A 17,150-nucleotide genomic window follows, 5' to 3' on the forward strand; every position below is an offset into this window, starting at 1 on the left:
AATGGTTAAAAGGTGTGTGTGTGTGTGTGTGTGTGTGTGTGAGAGAGAGAGAGAGAGAGAGAGAGAGAGAGAGAGAGAGAGGGAGAGAGAGAGAGAGAGAGAGAGAGAGAGAGAGGGAGAGAGAGAGAGAGAGAGAGAGAGAGAGAGAGAGAGAGAGAGAGAGAGAGAGAGAGAGAGAGAGAAGCAACCCATGAATCTATCTTGTCTTCCTTGAAGGCTTCCTAGACTGGGGAACCAAGAAAGGGCCATCCCTTTCCTAAGGCAAAGGTGGGGTGCGTCTCCCTGAGAGCACCTTACCTAAGTGAAACCCTGCCACTTAACCTTCCTTTCTTTCAGGACAAGGCAAAGTTCCAACGTGGCTCTCCCTACCTGGCCCTCCCTCTACGATTTCAGACAATTCCTAATCCATATAGTAATGTCAATCCTAGGCTTTCCCTTGACCTCCGAGTAGGAGAAAAGAGAAGGCAGGTGCTTGCCCGCGAAGACCCCGCGCCCAAGGTGGGGAAAGTTGGGCGGCGGTCTTATGTCCTCGACGATCACTTCTCCCAGAAGGGCTCTCTGATGGCAAAGAGAAGGTGGCGCTCAGAGGACTTGAGCGTTGCCCAAATAGCATATGGGGCTCCCACGAGCTGGGAGGAACAGGTGCCCTTCCTCCGACGTCCGCAACCGACACTGGCCGCACTTGGTCGACTGTCGCGCCGCTTCCCGGGGCGCCCCTCGCCCTTTGCGCCCCGGCCCCCCCTCCCATGCCAGGGCGGAGGGAGGCGCCTGCTCGTAGGTAATTATTGCCAGCGGGGCCCGTGGGGAGCGGGGGTGGGCTCCGGCTGGGGCGGGAGGGAGCTGAGCGACGCCGGCATAAAGGGGCACCGCGCGGGGCCCCAGCACCCGGTTCCCGCGCAGCATGCCCGCCAGCACCCCTCCGCGCACCCCGCGGCCGCAGCGGTTGCTGCTGCTGCTGCTCGCCCTGAGCGGCCGCTGCCTGCGCGCGGAGCCCGGCGACGGCGCGCAGACCTGGGCCCGCTTCGCGCGCCCTGCGGCTCCGGAGGCTGCGGACCTGCTCCACGACACTTTCCCCGACGGCTTCCTCTGGGCGGTGGGCAGCGCCGCCTACCAGACCGAGGGTGGCTGGAGGCAGCACGGCAAGGGCGCATCCATCTGGGACACGTTCACTCATCACCCTCCGGGGACCCTGGGCGATCCCCCGACAGCTGATCTGCCGTCGGGCGCTCCATCGCCTCCGCCGCCCGCCACAGGGGACGTGGCCAGTGACGGCTACAACAACGTCTTCCGAGACACAGAGGGGCTGCGCGATCTCGGAGTCACCCACTACCGCTTCTCTATCTCGTGGGCGCGGGTTCTCCCCAATGGCAGCGCGGGAGCCCCCAACCGCGAGGGGCTACGGTACTACCGGCGCCTGCTGGAGCGGCTGCGGGAGCTGGGCGTGGAGCCCGTGGTCACCCTGTACCACTGGGACCTGCCCCAGCGCCTGCAGGACGCCTATGGCGGCTGGGCCAACCGCGCCCTGGCGGAACACTTCAGGGATTACGCAGAGCTCTGCTTCCGCCACTTTGGCGGCCAGGTCAAGTACTGGATCACCATCGACAACCCCTACGTCGTGGCCTGGCACGGCTACGCCACCGGACGCCTGGCCCCCGGCGTCCGGGGCAGCCCGAGCCTTGGGTACCTGGTGGCGCACAACCTTCTTCTGGTGAGTGCGAGGGGCCAGGCAGAGGGGAGAGAGGGTCTCAGGGTGCCAGAGGCACGAGGGGGGCCTGAGTCCCCAGCTCTCACAGGAGGCCTTGATTGAACTGCTCTGTGGGGTCACACAGGATTCGCACCTCGCGAGGGAACTGAGCAGCTCGGGCTGTCCTTGAAGACGTGGAGTTGGGAACTGCAGGGAAGTCCTTCAGTGAGCGCGCGAATGAGTGCCCCTTGGAGCTTCTTATCAAAAGGAAACAGGAATCAGTTTCTGTAAGGGAAGAGAACTTTCTCTGGGTGTTGAGGAATTCCTAGAGGGAAGGGCAGGAGGGATTTCCTAGTAGTAGCAGTAGGAAGGGAATGAGGAGGATGATTGAAAGAAACAAGTTTGTTCACAAGCCACACAGATGGACAGGCATTGCACTCAGTCAAGGCACAGTGTTAATCCGTTAAAACGTGTCTTACTTGTGGCAAAAGGGCACACTGCTTCAAATGTGAAGGTGTCAAATCCGCATCTCTGGGAGGGTCGGGTGTAATCCGTGTTTGGAGGTCCCTTCTGCGGCAGGGCAGAGAACAGCATGCACTCCAACCTTACTCACCGAGGGTCTGAAGACCACTTTACACAATCTTATACAAGCTAGGCACAAACAATTCGGAACCAACTGCAGGATGATATAGATTGTATGTGCAACATCTGTATTTCCCCTGTGCTGTCTCTAGTTGAAAGGATTCCTGACTGATGAGATTATTAGCCTGACAAAAGTAATTTTAACACCCTTGTGCAAGAACGCTCATATATTTTGACAGCAGGAAATATTGATATGCCATGATAAAGCTGTCTCTCAATTATTGCTTCCTCCTTTCTGTTTAGGTTCAAATCCCCACTGGTTTGAGGGCTCATTTGTATCAGTTGATTCGGTACCCTTTTTTGGTGACTTGTGGACCTATTGGAAGATCTATTCTTGAATTTAGAATCAAGCCACATATTCTGACAAATTCAAGATGAAGACTATTTCTAAACATTTTTAATTAAAGCCATAGATAATTGAGGCAGAACAGTACTGGGTTATTGAGTTGACTTAGTGCTCTGAGCTGCTGGTAATGTAATAATGGTGAAATTAGTTTGCTTGTCTGTTTCACAAACCTGTTTATTACCATTGGTCATACAAGAATGTTAGATTTATTGGACAAGTTGTGATTTTGGTGATTTCATATTTATATATATCTTCTCATAGGATTACTTCTTAAACTTTTTCTTCCGTCAATACTTTTAATAACCAATAACCCTAACCATCACCAGTTGATGGTTGGTAATAGAAACCATGGGTAGAGCTGCCTCATCTTTTGAAGAAAGCTTAAGCAAATTCATGTCACAAATAGGAGATCAGTGAACCAACTGGAGGAGCTGATAGACCTTTCTTGTAAAAATCACTGTTTAAGATTTGAATTATATAAGATCTATTTTTAGACATATATATGTTTGCATACAACAAACTCTATGCACACAAAAGTAGTTGGTTGTTATTATATTGACCAATGATCATTGCACTTATAAGATAAGCAATTACAAGAACTCTCTGGTGCTCTGGTTTTTCAAATGATTAACACATTTTAGGTTCTTGTGGCCACTCTTGGCCCTGTGGTTAACTTTTCAGTTATATTTTTGAGAAATTACACCAAAAATTTACCAAACACTAACCATCCTTCCTAGAAATGCAGTGGACTTTGTATTCATAAGAACTTAGTGACTGATAGACACTAGGCTTGGTTTTGCTGATGCTGCAAACAAAATGTTAGTTGTTGTGAAATATTAATTTTCCTTTCAAATTTGTTTGAGCTTGGAATTTAGTCATTTTTCTATCTCATTCAGAAGTTACCATTATTTACTAGGGTATCTTAAGTTCATTTTGTTGTCTGAGCTTCTTTCATTCTGTTTTCAATGTTCTTTCTAGATGTGTGTGTAGTGGGTAGGGGGTTAGATAGGTAAGTTTTGACCTTATCTGAAAAGAGTAAATTTATTCTGCAGATTTTGGTAATAGGATATTTCCACTGGTGCTTTAGCTTTTGTGCATTTAGGGACCAGGGAGCTCTTGGCATATTAATTTTCATCTGGGGCTCTAATGCTGGTGAAGGACAGAGCAGGCCCACCCCACCCCACTCCTTTCTTTTTCCACTAATTTACAAGTGGCTTAGGAAATACCTGGGAGAATGGGCAGTTGAACCCCACAGAGATTCCTGAATCCTTGTCTGATGGCAGGGCAAACAAACAGCAGGACAAATAATGGGGGACTCTGCTCACAGTGTGGGTCTCCATGATCCTTTTGGCCATCTGTCCTGTGCAGCATGCATCTAAGCCACCACTCCCTCTTTATGCCACACTTCCTCAACCTGGCTTCCAGACCCTGCTCTCTCTTGTTTCTTTTAGCTCCTTAGTGAGTCCTTCTTCTTCTCTGTGGCTTCTTCCTTATCACTTTATCTGGAAAGAGTGGAGGGTCCATGGCTGTGTCCAGGGCCTCCTGTCTTGATTTACTCTAGGGATCCCATTGAACAGCCTCTGTATCCTGACAATTCCAAATTTTGTGTCTCCAGCTGGGACTTCTCTGAAGTCCTGGAGAGATAACCATCTTGTCCTCTTAGCAGTCTAACAGGTGAGTCACAAGTGACACATTTAAAACCTAACTCCTTTTGTCTCCATCTCTGTATGGCACTTAACTCTTCCTGTTTGTTGAGCCCCAAATCGTAACTCTCCCCTTTCTCTCAGATCTTATTGCTCATCTGTTGACAAGTCCTAGAACTCTACCTATCAGAATGTATCCAGAATCAAACCCCTTCTCCCTTTATCTGTGGCTGTGCCTGAGGTCCAAGCCACTGTGGGCTTCTGCCTGGGTGATTGGAAGAGCCTCCTGCCTGAAGCCCATACTTAGGCCCTTGCTCCCTGCAGTGTGTCCCAGTTTGTCACTGTGCGTGAACAAGACAGGTCCCTGCTTATTAAAATCCCACCTATGCTTCAAGAACCAGTTTGCTCACCCCTTTGGCCCCACACCTGAATACTGCCTCTTCCTTCTCTGGAATCCCACAATGCATCACTTCACTCTGATGCCTCCTACTGCATTTCCCCTTTTATTTAACCACTAGCTGGACAATTCCTTAAGTGAGGGAGCCTTGTTGCCTTTACCTGCTTCTCCTAAAATTACATCATTCTCTTGGTAGGTGCTCAGGGTGTGCCTTCTGATTAGTGAATAGTCCTTCTGAATAGTGAATTCTATTAGTGAATAGTTTTGCCTTTATAAGTTTATACTTCTGGGATTTGCTCTCCTTGCCAATCTGTCTAGCCATTTCCCAATAGAACAGGGAATACCAAATCCTAACCAGATAGAAAAACCAATAAACATAATGGTGTAGCATCTGACATTTACAATGAATATGTAAGGTTCATCACCAAATTTAGGACTCGGTTGTAAAAACTTCCAGTTTCAAACTCTCTGTAGTCACCAGAGAGCATTATGAGATGTTTTCAGAATGGGGTGAGTGGTAAAGTCTTTTGGCTAGCTTTAGGCATATGTATTTGCTGTCTGGTTGAATTTTCATTCCCAAGTAATAAGTGTAAGCAAATCATCTACTACATGTATGCTCAAATTATATATACTATGTACTTTTGAGAAGCACTTTGAAAATTTCCCTCTCATTAAAATGTATGTAGTACATGGTTGGGTTGAAAGGTAATGTATTTTATAGAACATGACTGAATGCAATACCCACTCAATCAAAAGTAGTTGAAATGTTTTCCAAAGAGCGTGACTCACTCCTCTTTGAATATGTGATTAAAGACAATATTTTCTGAAGGTTATAAACAAGTCCAAGAAAAAATTTAAAATAAGAAGTAATAAAATAATGTTTAAAATCATAGCACTGTTTTAACAACATCAATTATTTTGAGTTGAAGATGGAAAATGTAAACTGACAAGCATCTAAATAAGGTCAATGTGCATTTCTCAAGGGTAAAATGAGTGAACCGTGATACCTGCATATGTAGTCAGTCACGGCTTTGCACACAAGAACTTTCAGAGTTATCTTATTTTTTCATAAGAATATCATTGCTGTAAACCATAATTTTATTATAATCGATTTGTGCAAAAGTGCCTTTATTTCAACAAATTTATATTTTTTTAGACAAAAGGAATTTTAGATGTAGGAGGAGATAGAACATATGTCTATTGGGAGAGAAGAGTGGGTGAGAAAAATACCTATTGTTATTAAATCCTCCAAGATCCACATCTTCTCCAGAAATGTTACAAGAAAGTTAAATTTGTAACCTATATTTAAACAGAGCCATAATATACCTTTTATAGGTTCTGTTTTGATATACTCTGGGTACAAAGCTAATGTGAAGGATATACATAACTTTTCTCCCCTCCATCTTGGATAAACTCTTATTTACCCATCAAAGACTTGACTCAAATACTCTAATTTTGGGACAACCACTGGGAGAGTGGATCGTTTACTCATTTGTGGCTCTTTGAAGGCACAAACTACACATCATATTTATTTTCAAATATTTAGTGTTCATGTCAGTATTTGACACAGAGGAAATATTCCATATACTTTTAATGAATAAATAAAGGTATATGCAAAATATTTTCTGCTTATTTCAATATGTCCATTTTCTTGTAAGTTAAATACTTACAGTCCACTTTTTTCCTGCTGTATCTTAGGAAAAATTTTAAAGTGAGGAAAAATAGTGAAAAAGTTCCTAACTCTATGTGTACATGACCTCTGTGGATTTCCAGAGCAAGTAATATCCCATTTTCATTCAGTGGGCAGGGAGAACCGGGCCTCTCATCAACTTCTTGACCTGGAAGTTGTTTCTTCACTTCCACTCATTTCCCCTTAATGGAACCCAGTGGTGTGCAAAGGAGTCTGGGAATTTTTGTCCATGGCTAAGCCATATGCTCAGAGAATCATCCTATTATGTTGAAAGCAGGTGGGAACAAATCACTTAGGACAGACAGCAATCTCTACCACATTGCTTCCCTTCCAGGTATATTGTGAGAATTAAAACCAAATTATATATGCCAATGTGTTTTGAAAAATTCAAAAAGTCCTACAAATGTGAGTGTATTAGTCAGCTTCCCATTTCTATAACAAAATATCTATGATAAATAATTTATAAAGAGAAAGGTTTTTTTTTTGTTTTTTTTTTCTTTTGGCTTATAGTTTTAGAGGTCCCAGTCCAGGATCACTGACTCCATTGTTTTGGGACCCCAGGAGGGCAGCACATCATAGTAGAAGTGTGTGGAGAACAAACCAGTTACCCAATCAGCCAGGAAGCAAATGGGCATGAGAAAGAGACCCAGGTCTCACAGTCCCCTTTGAGGGCAAACCTCCACGACCTATATACCTCTCACAAGGCTCCACCTCCTAAAAAGTTGACAGAACCTTTTAATAGTGCCACTGTGGAGTACAATCCTTTAATGCATGGATCTCTAGGGGGTACTCATCCATGCCATAGCAGTGAGATATGAATTTACCATCAATAATGATAATTATAGCAAAAATTACTTAAGAAACAGTCCTTTCCAGCTGTTCAGAAAAGAAGAATTAGACAAATGCTTTAGAACTTGTAACATCATCTAACTTCTTAGTTTGGAACCTATGACATTCAATGGGATGAACTCTTTCTTGAAATTATTTTAATAGCATTTGATTAAAGACTACCAAATCATGTTTAAAATAACCTAATTTTTGTAAGATGTATTACCAAATATCTTTTTGGGACCCAGTTTGGTGTTTAAAAGACTATACTAAAGTTTATGATTGATGTAATATAATACATGAGCTAAAGAAAATAAATATTTAGTGAAATTTATGGTTGCACTCTAAATAGTTATTTATTAATTACATTATTAGTTGAAGTATGGATGTCAGAACATCATCCATGAACCAAACTATCATTATAGTTTGTTATAATTCACAAAATAAACTGAAAGCAGTGAGGTACATTTTATATAGTGCAAATATTATTTCTGTGTCTGTATGTGTATTTTTAGTTGATAATTAAAATGTCAGAGTCAGAGGGACCAGGGAAATTCCAGACCAGTTTTCTCCCTGGGACAAACCCTGGTGGGGTCACCTACCTTCTGCTCTCCTGTCTGCAGCAAGGTGAACTCAGGGCCTCTCAAGTTTCCAACTTGATTTTATCTTTAGTGTTGCACTGAAACCAGCTGCAGTACAGGACTCACCTCCTGTTTGCTTCTTTACCTTCCTAAATCTCAAAGAATAAAGCAAATCACCTTTTGACAAGACAACTGCTGTGCTGTGAATATTTGTCCCTTGCAAAACTTGTGTTGAGATTTAATTGCTGTTGCCATAGTGATGGGAGGCGGAGCTAGTGGGAGGATTTTAGGTCAGGGGGCTTTGCCCTTATGAATGGATAAGTGTTGTTACTGCTGGCGTGGGATTGAAACTTCAGCCTCCTCTCCATCTCTCTCTTGCCATGTGATTCCCTCATGTGATTATGCAACATGAAGGCCCTCACCAGATGTAGCCCCTGGACTTCCCACACTCCAGAACCTTGAGAAATTTCTTTCTCTTCTTTTGAAGTCATCCAGTGTATGATATTCTGTTAGAGAAGCAGAAAATAGACTAAGACAACAACTTTTCTAATATTTGAAAAAGCCACCATATTCTCTCTGACTCGGCTGCTTTGCTCCTCGCTCTAACTGGCTGGGGTTTTCAGGTGGTAAATCTCACTTAGGTTGCTGCAAGAAATGGAAGAAGATAAGATCTCTGTCATCATGTCACAGATTAGTGATGGAGAGATAATCATCAAATAATTGCAATAGAATTTATAAATGCTTTAGTGGAAAAAGTTTTGAGGGGCAGAAGGAGTGGGGGAACTGTTAGGGAAAACTGTACAGATGAGATCAGAGGCTGACAAACTTTCTGTCGAGCACTGTTTCCGGTTTTATGGGTCATGTCATGTCGGTTGCAACTTCTTAGTATGTTGCAGCAAGAGACCAGCCATGGGCAATATGTCAAAGAATGGGCACAGCTGGGTTACAATAAAATTTGATTTATAACACTAGGTGGTGGTCCTTCTGCTGCGCTGGGTGTGTCAGACACACAAAGTAGGAAGCACATTGTGTTCTATGAAACAGCCCTTGTGAGGTCAGGGCAGGTGAAACAATTTGACAAATCACACAAGATGCACTACGTCAGAAGCCCTGGTAGGAAAGGACAAGAAGATGAAAAAGCAAGTCTGGGAATTTCCAATGACTCTTTCAACGTTTGTTGTGTAGAGCAAAGGGGTGCCCCAGATGTGCAGTCGACTTGAGTGATTACATTGCTTGTTCTAGACACCAAATCATTGTCATGCTGTCCAAGATTGCATTAAACAGTTTTGGCTGTCACCTCACCGCTGGCTCGGATGAGTCTGTCATCAGCTAAAACCTCTCAGGCTTTCCCCCTTGTGCACGTTACTGTTAGGCCAGCCATCTCCTGTCATCTTTCTTGGTTTAGTTTTGAACTTTTAATCTTATTAAATTTCATTCAGAGGAAGTTTACTATAGGTGGTGGGTTATTCTTAAGAAATGGAAATAATCTATATGTTGTAAAATGATTGGTTTAAGGAATAGTGTTACACTTGTTCAGTGGAAAACTAAATGGCTATTAAAAGGTGAACATAGGGTTTTTACAAAGTTGCACATGGTATATTGTTAAGAGAAAAAAAGGTCAGTTGTGTTACACTCTTTCTGCTGTGTAAGTAAGTATGAATAAGTAATGTACACTTTACGGTTCTTTGGCTAGGCACTCTCTGTCCTTTTTATCTTATCTCCAAGGAACTCCACCTGGCATGCAGGTCCAAGAATAAGTTTGATATTTCTTCCTTCTTCTTCCCCCAAACACTGTACTACCCTTTAATAGTACTTCCCACGTTTTATCAAAATGGTTTATTAGTTTCCCCCAAGCAGATCTCAAGCTGGGAGGAAGGAGCCATGTTTATCTAACTTTCTAATATACCCCAAACCTCAGAGGGCCTGCAGAGAGGAGCTATGCAGATATTTGCTATGTGAATGAAAGCATGCACTGCTTTCCCTACACCCATACAGTGTGAAAGGAGAACTTGGGTTATTTCTGGATGGTGGGATTGCAGGTGTTCTTTTTTTCTTTTTGATTATCTAGATTTTCTAATTTTCCTGTAGGTGCTATGTGTCATTGGTCTAATAAACACCAAGTACTATTTCTGAGGAAAGATGGTACATAGAACTCACCCATCAGCTTTGTTCCCTCTTGAAGCCCCATTAAATTCGATTGAAGGAAGACACACACACACACACACACACACACACACACACAAACATGCACATACACACACAGATCTGGAGTGAGCAGAGTAACAATATTTTGGAAGTTGAAGCGCAGCTGGACAAATGTTTATGCAGTTGATTTAGCAGACCTGAGAAAACTGACCACTACATTAGCAGTAGGAGAAGCCAACAACCAATCTGATCATTGCAGAACCTTCAAAGGGCCGAGAGAAGCAAAACCAGTTACTCTGGAATTGGGGGTGGAGGGAGTGATTGGCTAAAATAAGGAGAATAGTTGAAAGTTGTTTAAGATACGATAGATTTCTAGTCTATAAACCCTGTCTTGACTGCTGGACATTTGCCCTTCCTCGTTCAAGGAGAAAATGAGGAGTTAATAGTTTGTAGAGTATCACATGAAAGGTGTCTGGACTATGGAACATCAAGCACACTTGAGGCATGGGTGAGCACCACACTGAGACAGATTCAGAAGAACATAAGCAACCAAGAGCTGGGTCCACCCAGCACTCTCCTCTCCAGGTTCTCAGAATGCTAGTGTCTGCTTTGACTCTGAGGTAGGGACTGGAAGAACCTTTCCTAGGAAGTCTGATGAGCTCATGAGGAAAGACCTCAGATGCCCATCCTAGAAATTCCACCACAAATGGTCCAGATACTTTATGGTGCAGCTCAAGTAAACAAACTACACCCACATGCTCAGACCTTCCAATGGGGATTTTGTTTCTCAACTCTTAAACATGAGTAGACAATCAAGAATAAACAGACATCTTAAGAAAGCCTTTAACATGAAAGATTGAGATCCACACACATAAATAGAAGGGAGGAAAGCCACTTAGAGAAAATGGACTACGCAGGGAGGAAAAAAGCTAAAAACAACAGTAACAACAGCAAACCAACTTACACTAGTATTCTTGAAGAGATCAGAGAAGATATTGCATCTAGAAAATGGGAACAGGATAATACATCAAATATTCAAGGGACAAAAAAAAAGAATGTTTTGAATGAAGACACTATAGCAGAAATGAAAATTTTAGAAAGGCTGGAAAAATGAAGTTTATGAATCTCAGAACAAGAAGACAAAGAGATGGAAAATAATAGAAAAAAAATGTAAGATAATCAGAGGAGCAGTCAGAGGTCTAGAATTCAAGTAATAGGAGTTGCAGAAAGGGAGCAGGGTACAGCAGTGTTGTTCCTGTGTCCCCTACTGAAAATGCAGCTCCATGTTCACATCCTTGTACACTTTCCTCCCACAGGAAGTGACAGCTTGATTATGTGACTTGCTTTGGCCAATGGGACAGTAGGCAAGTAAAAAGTTGATAAGTTTGTGCACATTGGAATTTTTCCTGTTGGATCACTCCCTCTTAAAAGCCAGCTTTGATACCTGGGCTATGTTGTGGTTTCCACAGTAATAGTTTACTTTTAACTTACTTGAGGTTTCTCTTTTGAGAGTGGCTGTAAGCCAAGAGAGTCACTCTTTAGGAGACTTCTGATGTGTGGAGGAGTTGAGGGGAGTTAGGTTCAGGTGTATGTGTCAGGTAAGACACAATGAGGAGGTGAAATCAAAATACATGAAATTGAAAAAATTTATTATTCACAGGCCCCAGAGAGGTTAGCGCACCAAGAGGAGGCCTGTGAAAAGTCTCCAGGTGATGGGGAGCTCAACCAGTGGGTGGGAAGGAGAGGACAAGGGAAGAGGGGAAAGAGAGAGAGAGAACCTGTGGGATTGTGCTTTCATTAAGGTCCACTGGTGTCATTCCTGAGGCTTTCCTGTCAGGGATGTGGATTGACTGGTTTAAAGAAGATAAATGCAAAAAGGAACATCATTTACATGATGATAAGTGTTGATCATTAGGTTTTATCATGGTCTGCTGCTGGAGAGGGGGTGTTTTGGAATTTGGGTCAGTGGGATGAGGAACAAACAGGGTATATCACAACTAATCATATAGAGAAGTTTTAACTAGGTCAAAGGTGACAGGGCATGACTGGGTTTCAAACAACTGTGTCAGACCTAAAAGTGAATGTCAAGGCAGAAACCTAACTATATTAAATAAATTTATGACAGGCACCCTTACTGAAAGACGAGAGGCCATGCGGACAGAGATACTGGGGAATCAAAGTCCATCTTGGCCATTCCTTGGTCAGAGCTTTAAAACATATTTTTGGAAAAAGTGCACCTAGTCAATGAATTCTTTTTTGTCCTGTCTTATATTCTAGTTCCTTGGTAAAGGACCCTCAAAATTTGATCCCAGTGGTCTTGTTCTTGCAAAACTTGCTAAATTGTATGTAATGTCTTTCCTCCTTGTTCAGACATGGCTGTCTCCAAATAGGTTATTTTGGAATTCAGTCTTAGTGATCTGTCAGCTCCTAGGGGTAGCACCTGTTGTCTTTTAGGTGCATGACCTCTTTAGCATAGGAAATTTTAATCTTTTACTAGGGAAGTGTGAACTACTTCCCTAAGTACTAAGGATTCCAAGGAGTCTGAAGAGCCGGCCTCCTTGGGACAACCATATCTCATGTTTCAGAGTCCCAGATTTTCCCAGTCAGCATTCTGACCTCAGCATGAAAGACCTGCTGTGGCTGAACACATGAGCATCCCTGGTGTGCTGCAACTCTATTGGGTCTTAGTCTGCTGCTAGGCTCTGTCTACTCCTCCATTGCAGTAGATAAGAGCTTCTCTGTGAGCTACCAATGGGATCTTCTGTCTTTCATAGTGATCCTTTAACTACTTGATAATGGCCCTCAGTTTCTCATTCCCTCTCCATAGGATCTCAGTGTAATAGAAAAAGAAGCAGTCAGTACCCCTTCCCTTCTAGGCATTGGAATACCTGAATCATTGTACTTAAACAGCGGTATGCCCCTCTGCCAGGACACTTCCCTGGGTTACCCCAGGTGAAATATTCAGTAACTGGCACACTGTTTGTGCCAGGAGACTCTCTGTTCCTTACATATTACTCAGAATGGCATTCTCTTTGTCTTCTAGGAAATGAATGTGTTGGTTCTCAAAGCCCACTTGTCTTAGTTTGGGTCTTCTAAGAAGTGAATTTCAGGACAGAGTTTGATGCACAAGAAATTTACTGGGGAAACAACTATAAATAATAAAAGGGAAAGAACCAGAGAAGGTGAGTGAGCCTTTAGAATGATACATACCACACCTGGCCTCTGTAAAGGAGAAGGGCAGGAGGGAGAGAAGACTGGGTAGAAGGAGTCTCAGGTGGAAGCATAAGTCTAAGAAAGATCTGGTCAGGTCAACGAGGAATGCTTCAGCCAACACTATCCACAGGAAGAGTCCACATCTTGCAGCCATAGGACTCCATTAGCACCCCTATGAGAACTTCCTATGGGAAGCACAGCTTCAGGACCAACTGTGGTTGTGTTCCAAAGGGGTAGCCTCTGGTGCCATCAGTAGACTGTGCTCTTGATAGCCATTATGATAGCCATTTTCATAGCCACCATGAAGAACAGTGAGGAATGCCATCCAGAAGGGAATGAACATCATTTCCTACCTAGAGCTTAATACTTGTCCAAACTATCAACCATTTGTGACTATAGAATAAGGAAATTTTCAGACATTCAAAGTCTCAAAAGAAAAAAAAAAAATTTCCATGAATCCATGCTCAGGAAGCCATGGGAGAATAACTTCCACGCAAGTGATGAAAACAAGAAGGAAGAGGACAAAGGAGAAACAAAACAGTAGGTCTATCTCAGAAACGAATGTAATAATAATTGTGGACCCAGGAGGTCAGCAGTGCAATAGACACAACAGCAACTAGTGTAAAGGGAGAAGATTCCAAAATGGTGCCTCCAGGATAATTATTGAGGCTGATGTGACCTTGTGGAAATCTGTGCAGAGAGGCTACTGGAAATTGTGGGGAAAATGATTCACACACAAAGAAAAGGAAGCAAATGAAAAAGCAATGGAACTATTAACATTAAGGAAAACAAACAAACAAAAAAAAGAAAATAGAGTATTAGTTACCATATTATCATACCCATTTGTGAATAATAGTCACATGGGCAGAATAATGTCAGCCTTGAATGTTAGTGAAACTAAAAACTGTTGTATAGCTAAAGTGGCTGTACAAGAGAGCTAAATCCTCCTCTGCCATAACAGGAAGCCAGTGGATACCATTTCAGTATGGGAGTTATTAGGTGTGTAAATTTCATAATAAAAGTTGTGACTCACAAATGATTTTACCCATAGGGAGGGTAACTGGAGACAGAGAACTATGATTTTTCTTTTAAAGCACGAATATGTATTGCTTTCATAAAATAAGAAATAGGTATTTTAGCATCACTTTAAAAATTAATTTTGCTAGTTACAGCACATTTATAGCCTTCCAGACTATAGAGATCTTTTTGAATCAAGCTTTGGAGAATTTCCATATATTCAGAGTAATGCCTTCTGAGTCTCCATTTCTCTCTTGCTCTCGCACTTTTTGTACCAGGGATTGAACCCAGGGGTGCTTAACCACTGAGCTACATCCCCAGCCCATTTTAAATATTTTATTTAGGGACAAAGTCTCATCGAATTGCTAGGGCCTCACTGAGCTGCTGCGGCTGACTTTGAATTTGCTATCAGCCTCAGCCTCCCAAGCCACCGGGATTTCAGGCATGTGCCACCACACCCGGTTCTCTTTGATTATAAAAAGTTATAAAGAAATAGGGTTATGAATAAACTCATATTGTTAGTTAACTTTTTTGAAGAGGATCTGTCTCATTAATCAATGTTTCACTCTCATTATTTGGCACTTAGAAAGCAACAAGCAAATTTTTGTTTAACCAATGAATACTTTTAAAATACAGTTCTTCAGATAGCAAGAGAACTATCATATATAGGCCCCATTTTCTTCTTTTGGGTTCAAAGAATATCACAAGGAGGTTTATTAGTTATCAAAATAATTATATACAAAGATACAACTATTGTGTTCCAGACAAGCTATATAATGCAGTAAAAATTATTTGAGGCTAGTTTGGCAGACTCAGTTTACAAGTCCATGTTGTCTCCTAGTAGTATTCTCTTCTTCAATATCAAAGCAGTTTTATTAACCATTACATGATTACTCATTATTCATGAGTCTATTGTTTCTGAAATTATACTTCCTTCCTTTTAAAACTGAGATTTTCATCTTTCATATAACTATTATCAGTTGTTGATCAAATATTATCATTTGTTGTACCTATTAGACAACTCTGATCCCCTTCCTTCTTCCTTCACAATCCTAACATAGTTGGATAATAGGATTTTATTTCTTGTAGATACAGTTCTACTGAGGAAGCTCAGAGAAACATGTGGGTTGAATGAAGATCTGCAGGGAGGGCTGCCACTTAAGATAACGATGCTGAGCAGGGCAAACAGGTCTTCTGATTGAGTGAAATGGACCAGGTGGGAAAAACTGTGGATTTCGATGGGGCCAGGTCCCAGTTAGTCCCTGCAGCAGACCATTATCAGGAGGGATGACGTGTGGTCCTTCCAGATCCTCTGAGTTTTCAAAAGAAGCTAGAAATTCAAGATCTTAGGTAAAATTTCCTGATTTTTAAGGGGATGTCAAAGATGCAGCAGGTCATCTTCCCTATGGATTATTAAATTTCAGAATAATCATAGCATTTAGGAATGTGATGGCAATTACTAGAAGAAACAGCTATAAGTTACATGTGACTGTTGGGAGCAGGCATGGGAGTCTGGGAGATGGGAAAGATGTTCACTATTTCTCAAGATAAGCCTTTGGTATTACTTGATTTTAAGCTGCATGAATTAATTTCATTAAAAGTAATTAAAATACCACTTAATCAGCTGTATAGGGTCTGAAGTGTTTTTGTGTGTTTTTTTTTTTTGGGCAGGTAAGTTCACTGAGAGACTTGGAGAGTATAGCTGATTTTCTTAGGGTTGCCAAGTGGTAGAACTGGGACCAGAACCCAAGTTTTCTGAGCCCCTATGCCAAGTGTTCAGTCCATGACTCCATACTGCCCCAGTCCAGCATGGGTTTCTGAGGGGGTGAACTCACCAATATCTACTCCTTCCTTGTGCACGTCAGCACCTGAAACGGAGGAGAATGTGAGTTCAGACTTGTCATTAACCTTCATTAACATCTGAGAGGCTCACCAAGACTGGTTTTTAAAAATCCACTGACCCAGAGACACCTGTTTCAGTTCCTATTGCTCTATAGTGCCCTCAGTGGCTTTAAATAACCATTTTATTTGGCTTACTGTTGTGGGTCAGGATTATGGGCAGTTTTCCTGTGGTCTGCAGTCATCTGAAGCCTCCACCACCTTAGGCATCCCGGACCCGTCACCCACTGACTGGCAGTTGATGCTGGCTGTTGACCACAGTACCTTTGTTGGCTTCACCAACATGGTGTTCTCAGTGGGAGAGGTCATCTGAAATGCCCAGGACATGGGATCTTTTATTATGTGGTTTAGAAACTACTTCCCACAGGAAGACTTGACTGATTTCCCTCGGCAAGGAGTCTCTCCTTCCTCTGAATCGAATCGCCATCGCAGTTCCTAAAAATCCATCTTATGGCACTTTTGCTTTCAATCATGCACCATAATTATCACATGTACCTGTGCTCCGGCCCCGTGCAATGCCCTGCATAGTAACCCTTGAATACATATCTGCTTAATGAAATAATTCTATGATGACTCAAATAGCAGTGCTGACAAAAAAACACGCGTCCACTCTGATCCCTTTTCTTTTTCCTTCACAATCCTCATGTGTGAAAAATGGAAGAAACCTAGGTGTCTTTTATGAAGAGTCACTGTATAGACAATGTGGCCGTCTCCTGTGTTTATTGCTACTCTGTGAGAAAGAAAAGGCGCAGAGAAGGCAAACACCATGTCATTTACAATTTGATTAAAAAGCTTGTCCTTTGTCCTTTCATGTTTAAGCCCTGTGATTTTTAATATTTCCCTTTTGTCATAGAGGAAGATGGATGGAGCAGCTCTTATCAATGTAGGTCCCTGTTCAGCCTTCCAGCCACACCAAGGCCACACCAAGGGTCTTGCTGTTGTGCCTTGGGGTCTTTTTTTTTTTTTTTTTTTTTTTGACTCCTTTCTGCTAGAATGTTCTTTCCACCTCACCTACACTCCCCCTAGCCACAGAACCAGCGACCTCACTTCCTTAATAAGTCTATG

At 42.6% G+C, this 17,150-nt stretch overlaps 1 protein-coding gene across 1 annotated transcript in view; it reads left to right on the top strand.

Moving 5' to 3' along the window:
• Positions 1–825: 825 nt before the first annotated feature.
• Kl (klotho) overlaps positions 826–17,150 on the top strand; it is a 37,725-nt gene continuing 21,400 nt past the window's right edge. Inside the window, exon 1 of the mRNA XM_047552009.1 lies at positions 826–1,708. Within this exon, the coding sequence (XP_047407965.1) occupies positions 902–1,708 (807 nt within the window). The 5' untranslated portion in view covers positions 826–901. The remainder of the gene's footprint in view (positions 1,709–17,150) is intronic.

This window comes from Sciurus carolinensis, chromosome 5 (genome assembly GCF_902686445.1).
Source record: "Sciurus carolinensis chromosome 5, mSciCar1.2, whole genome shotgun sequence".
Classification (NCBI taxonomy): Eukaryota; Metazoa; Chordata; class Mammalia; order Rodentia; family Sciuridae; genus Sciurus; species Sciurus carolinensis.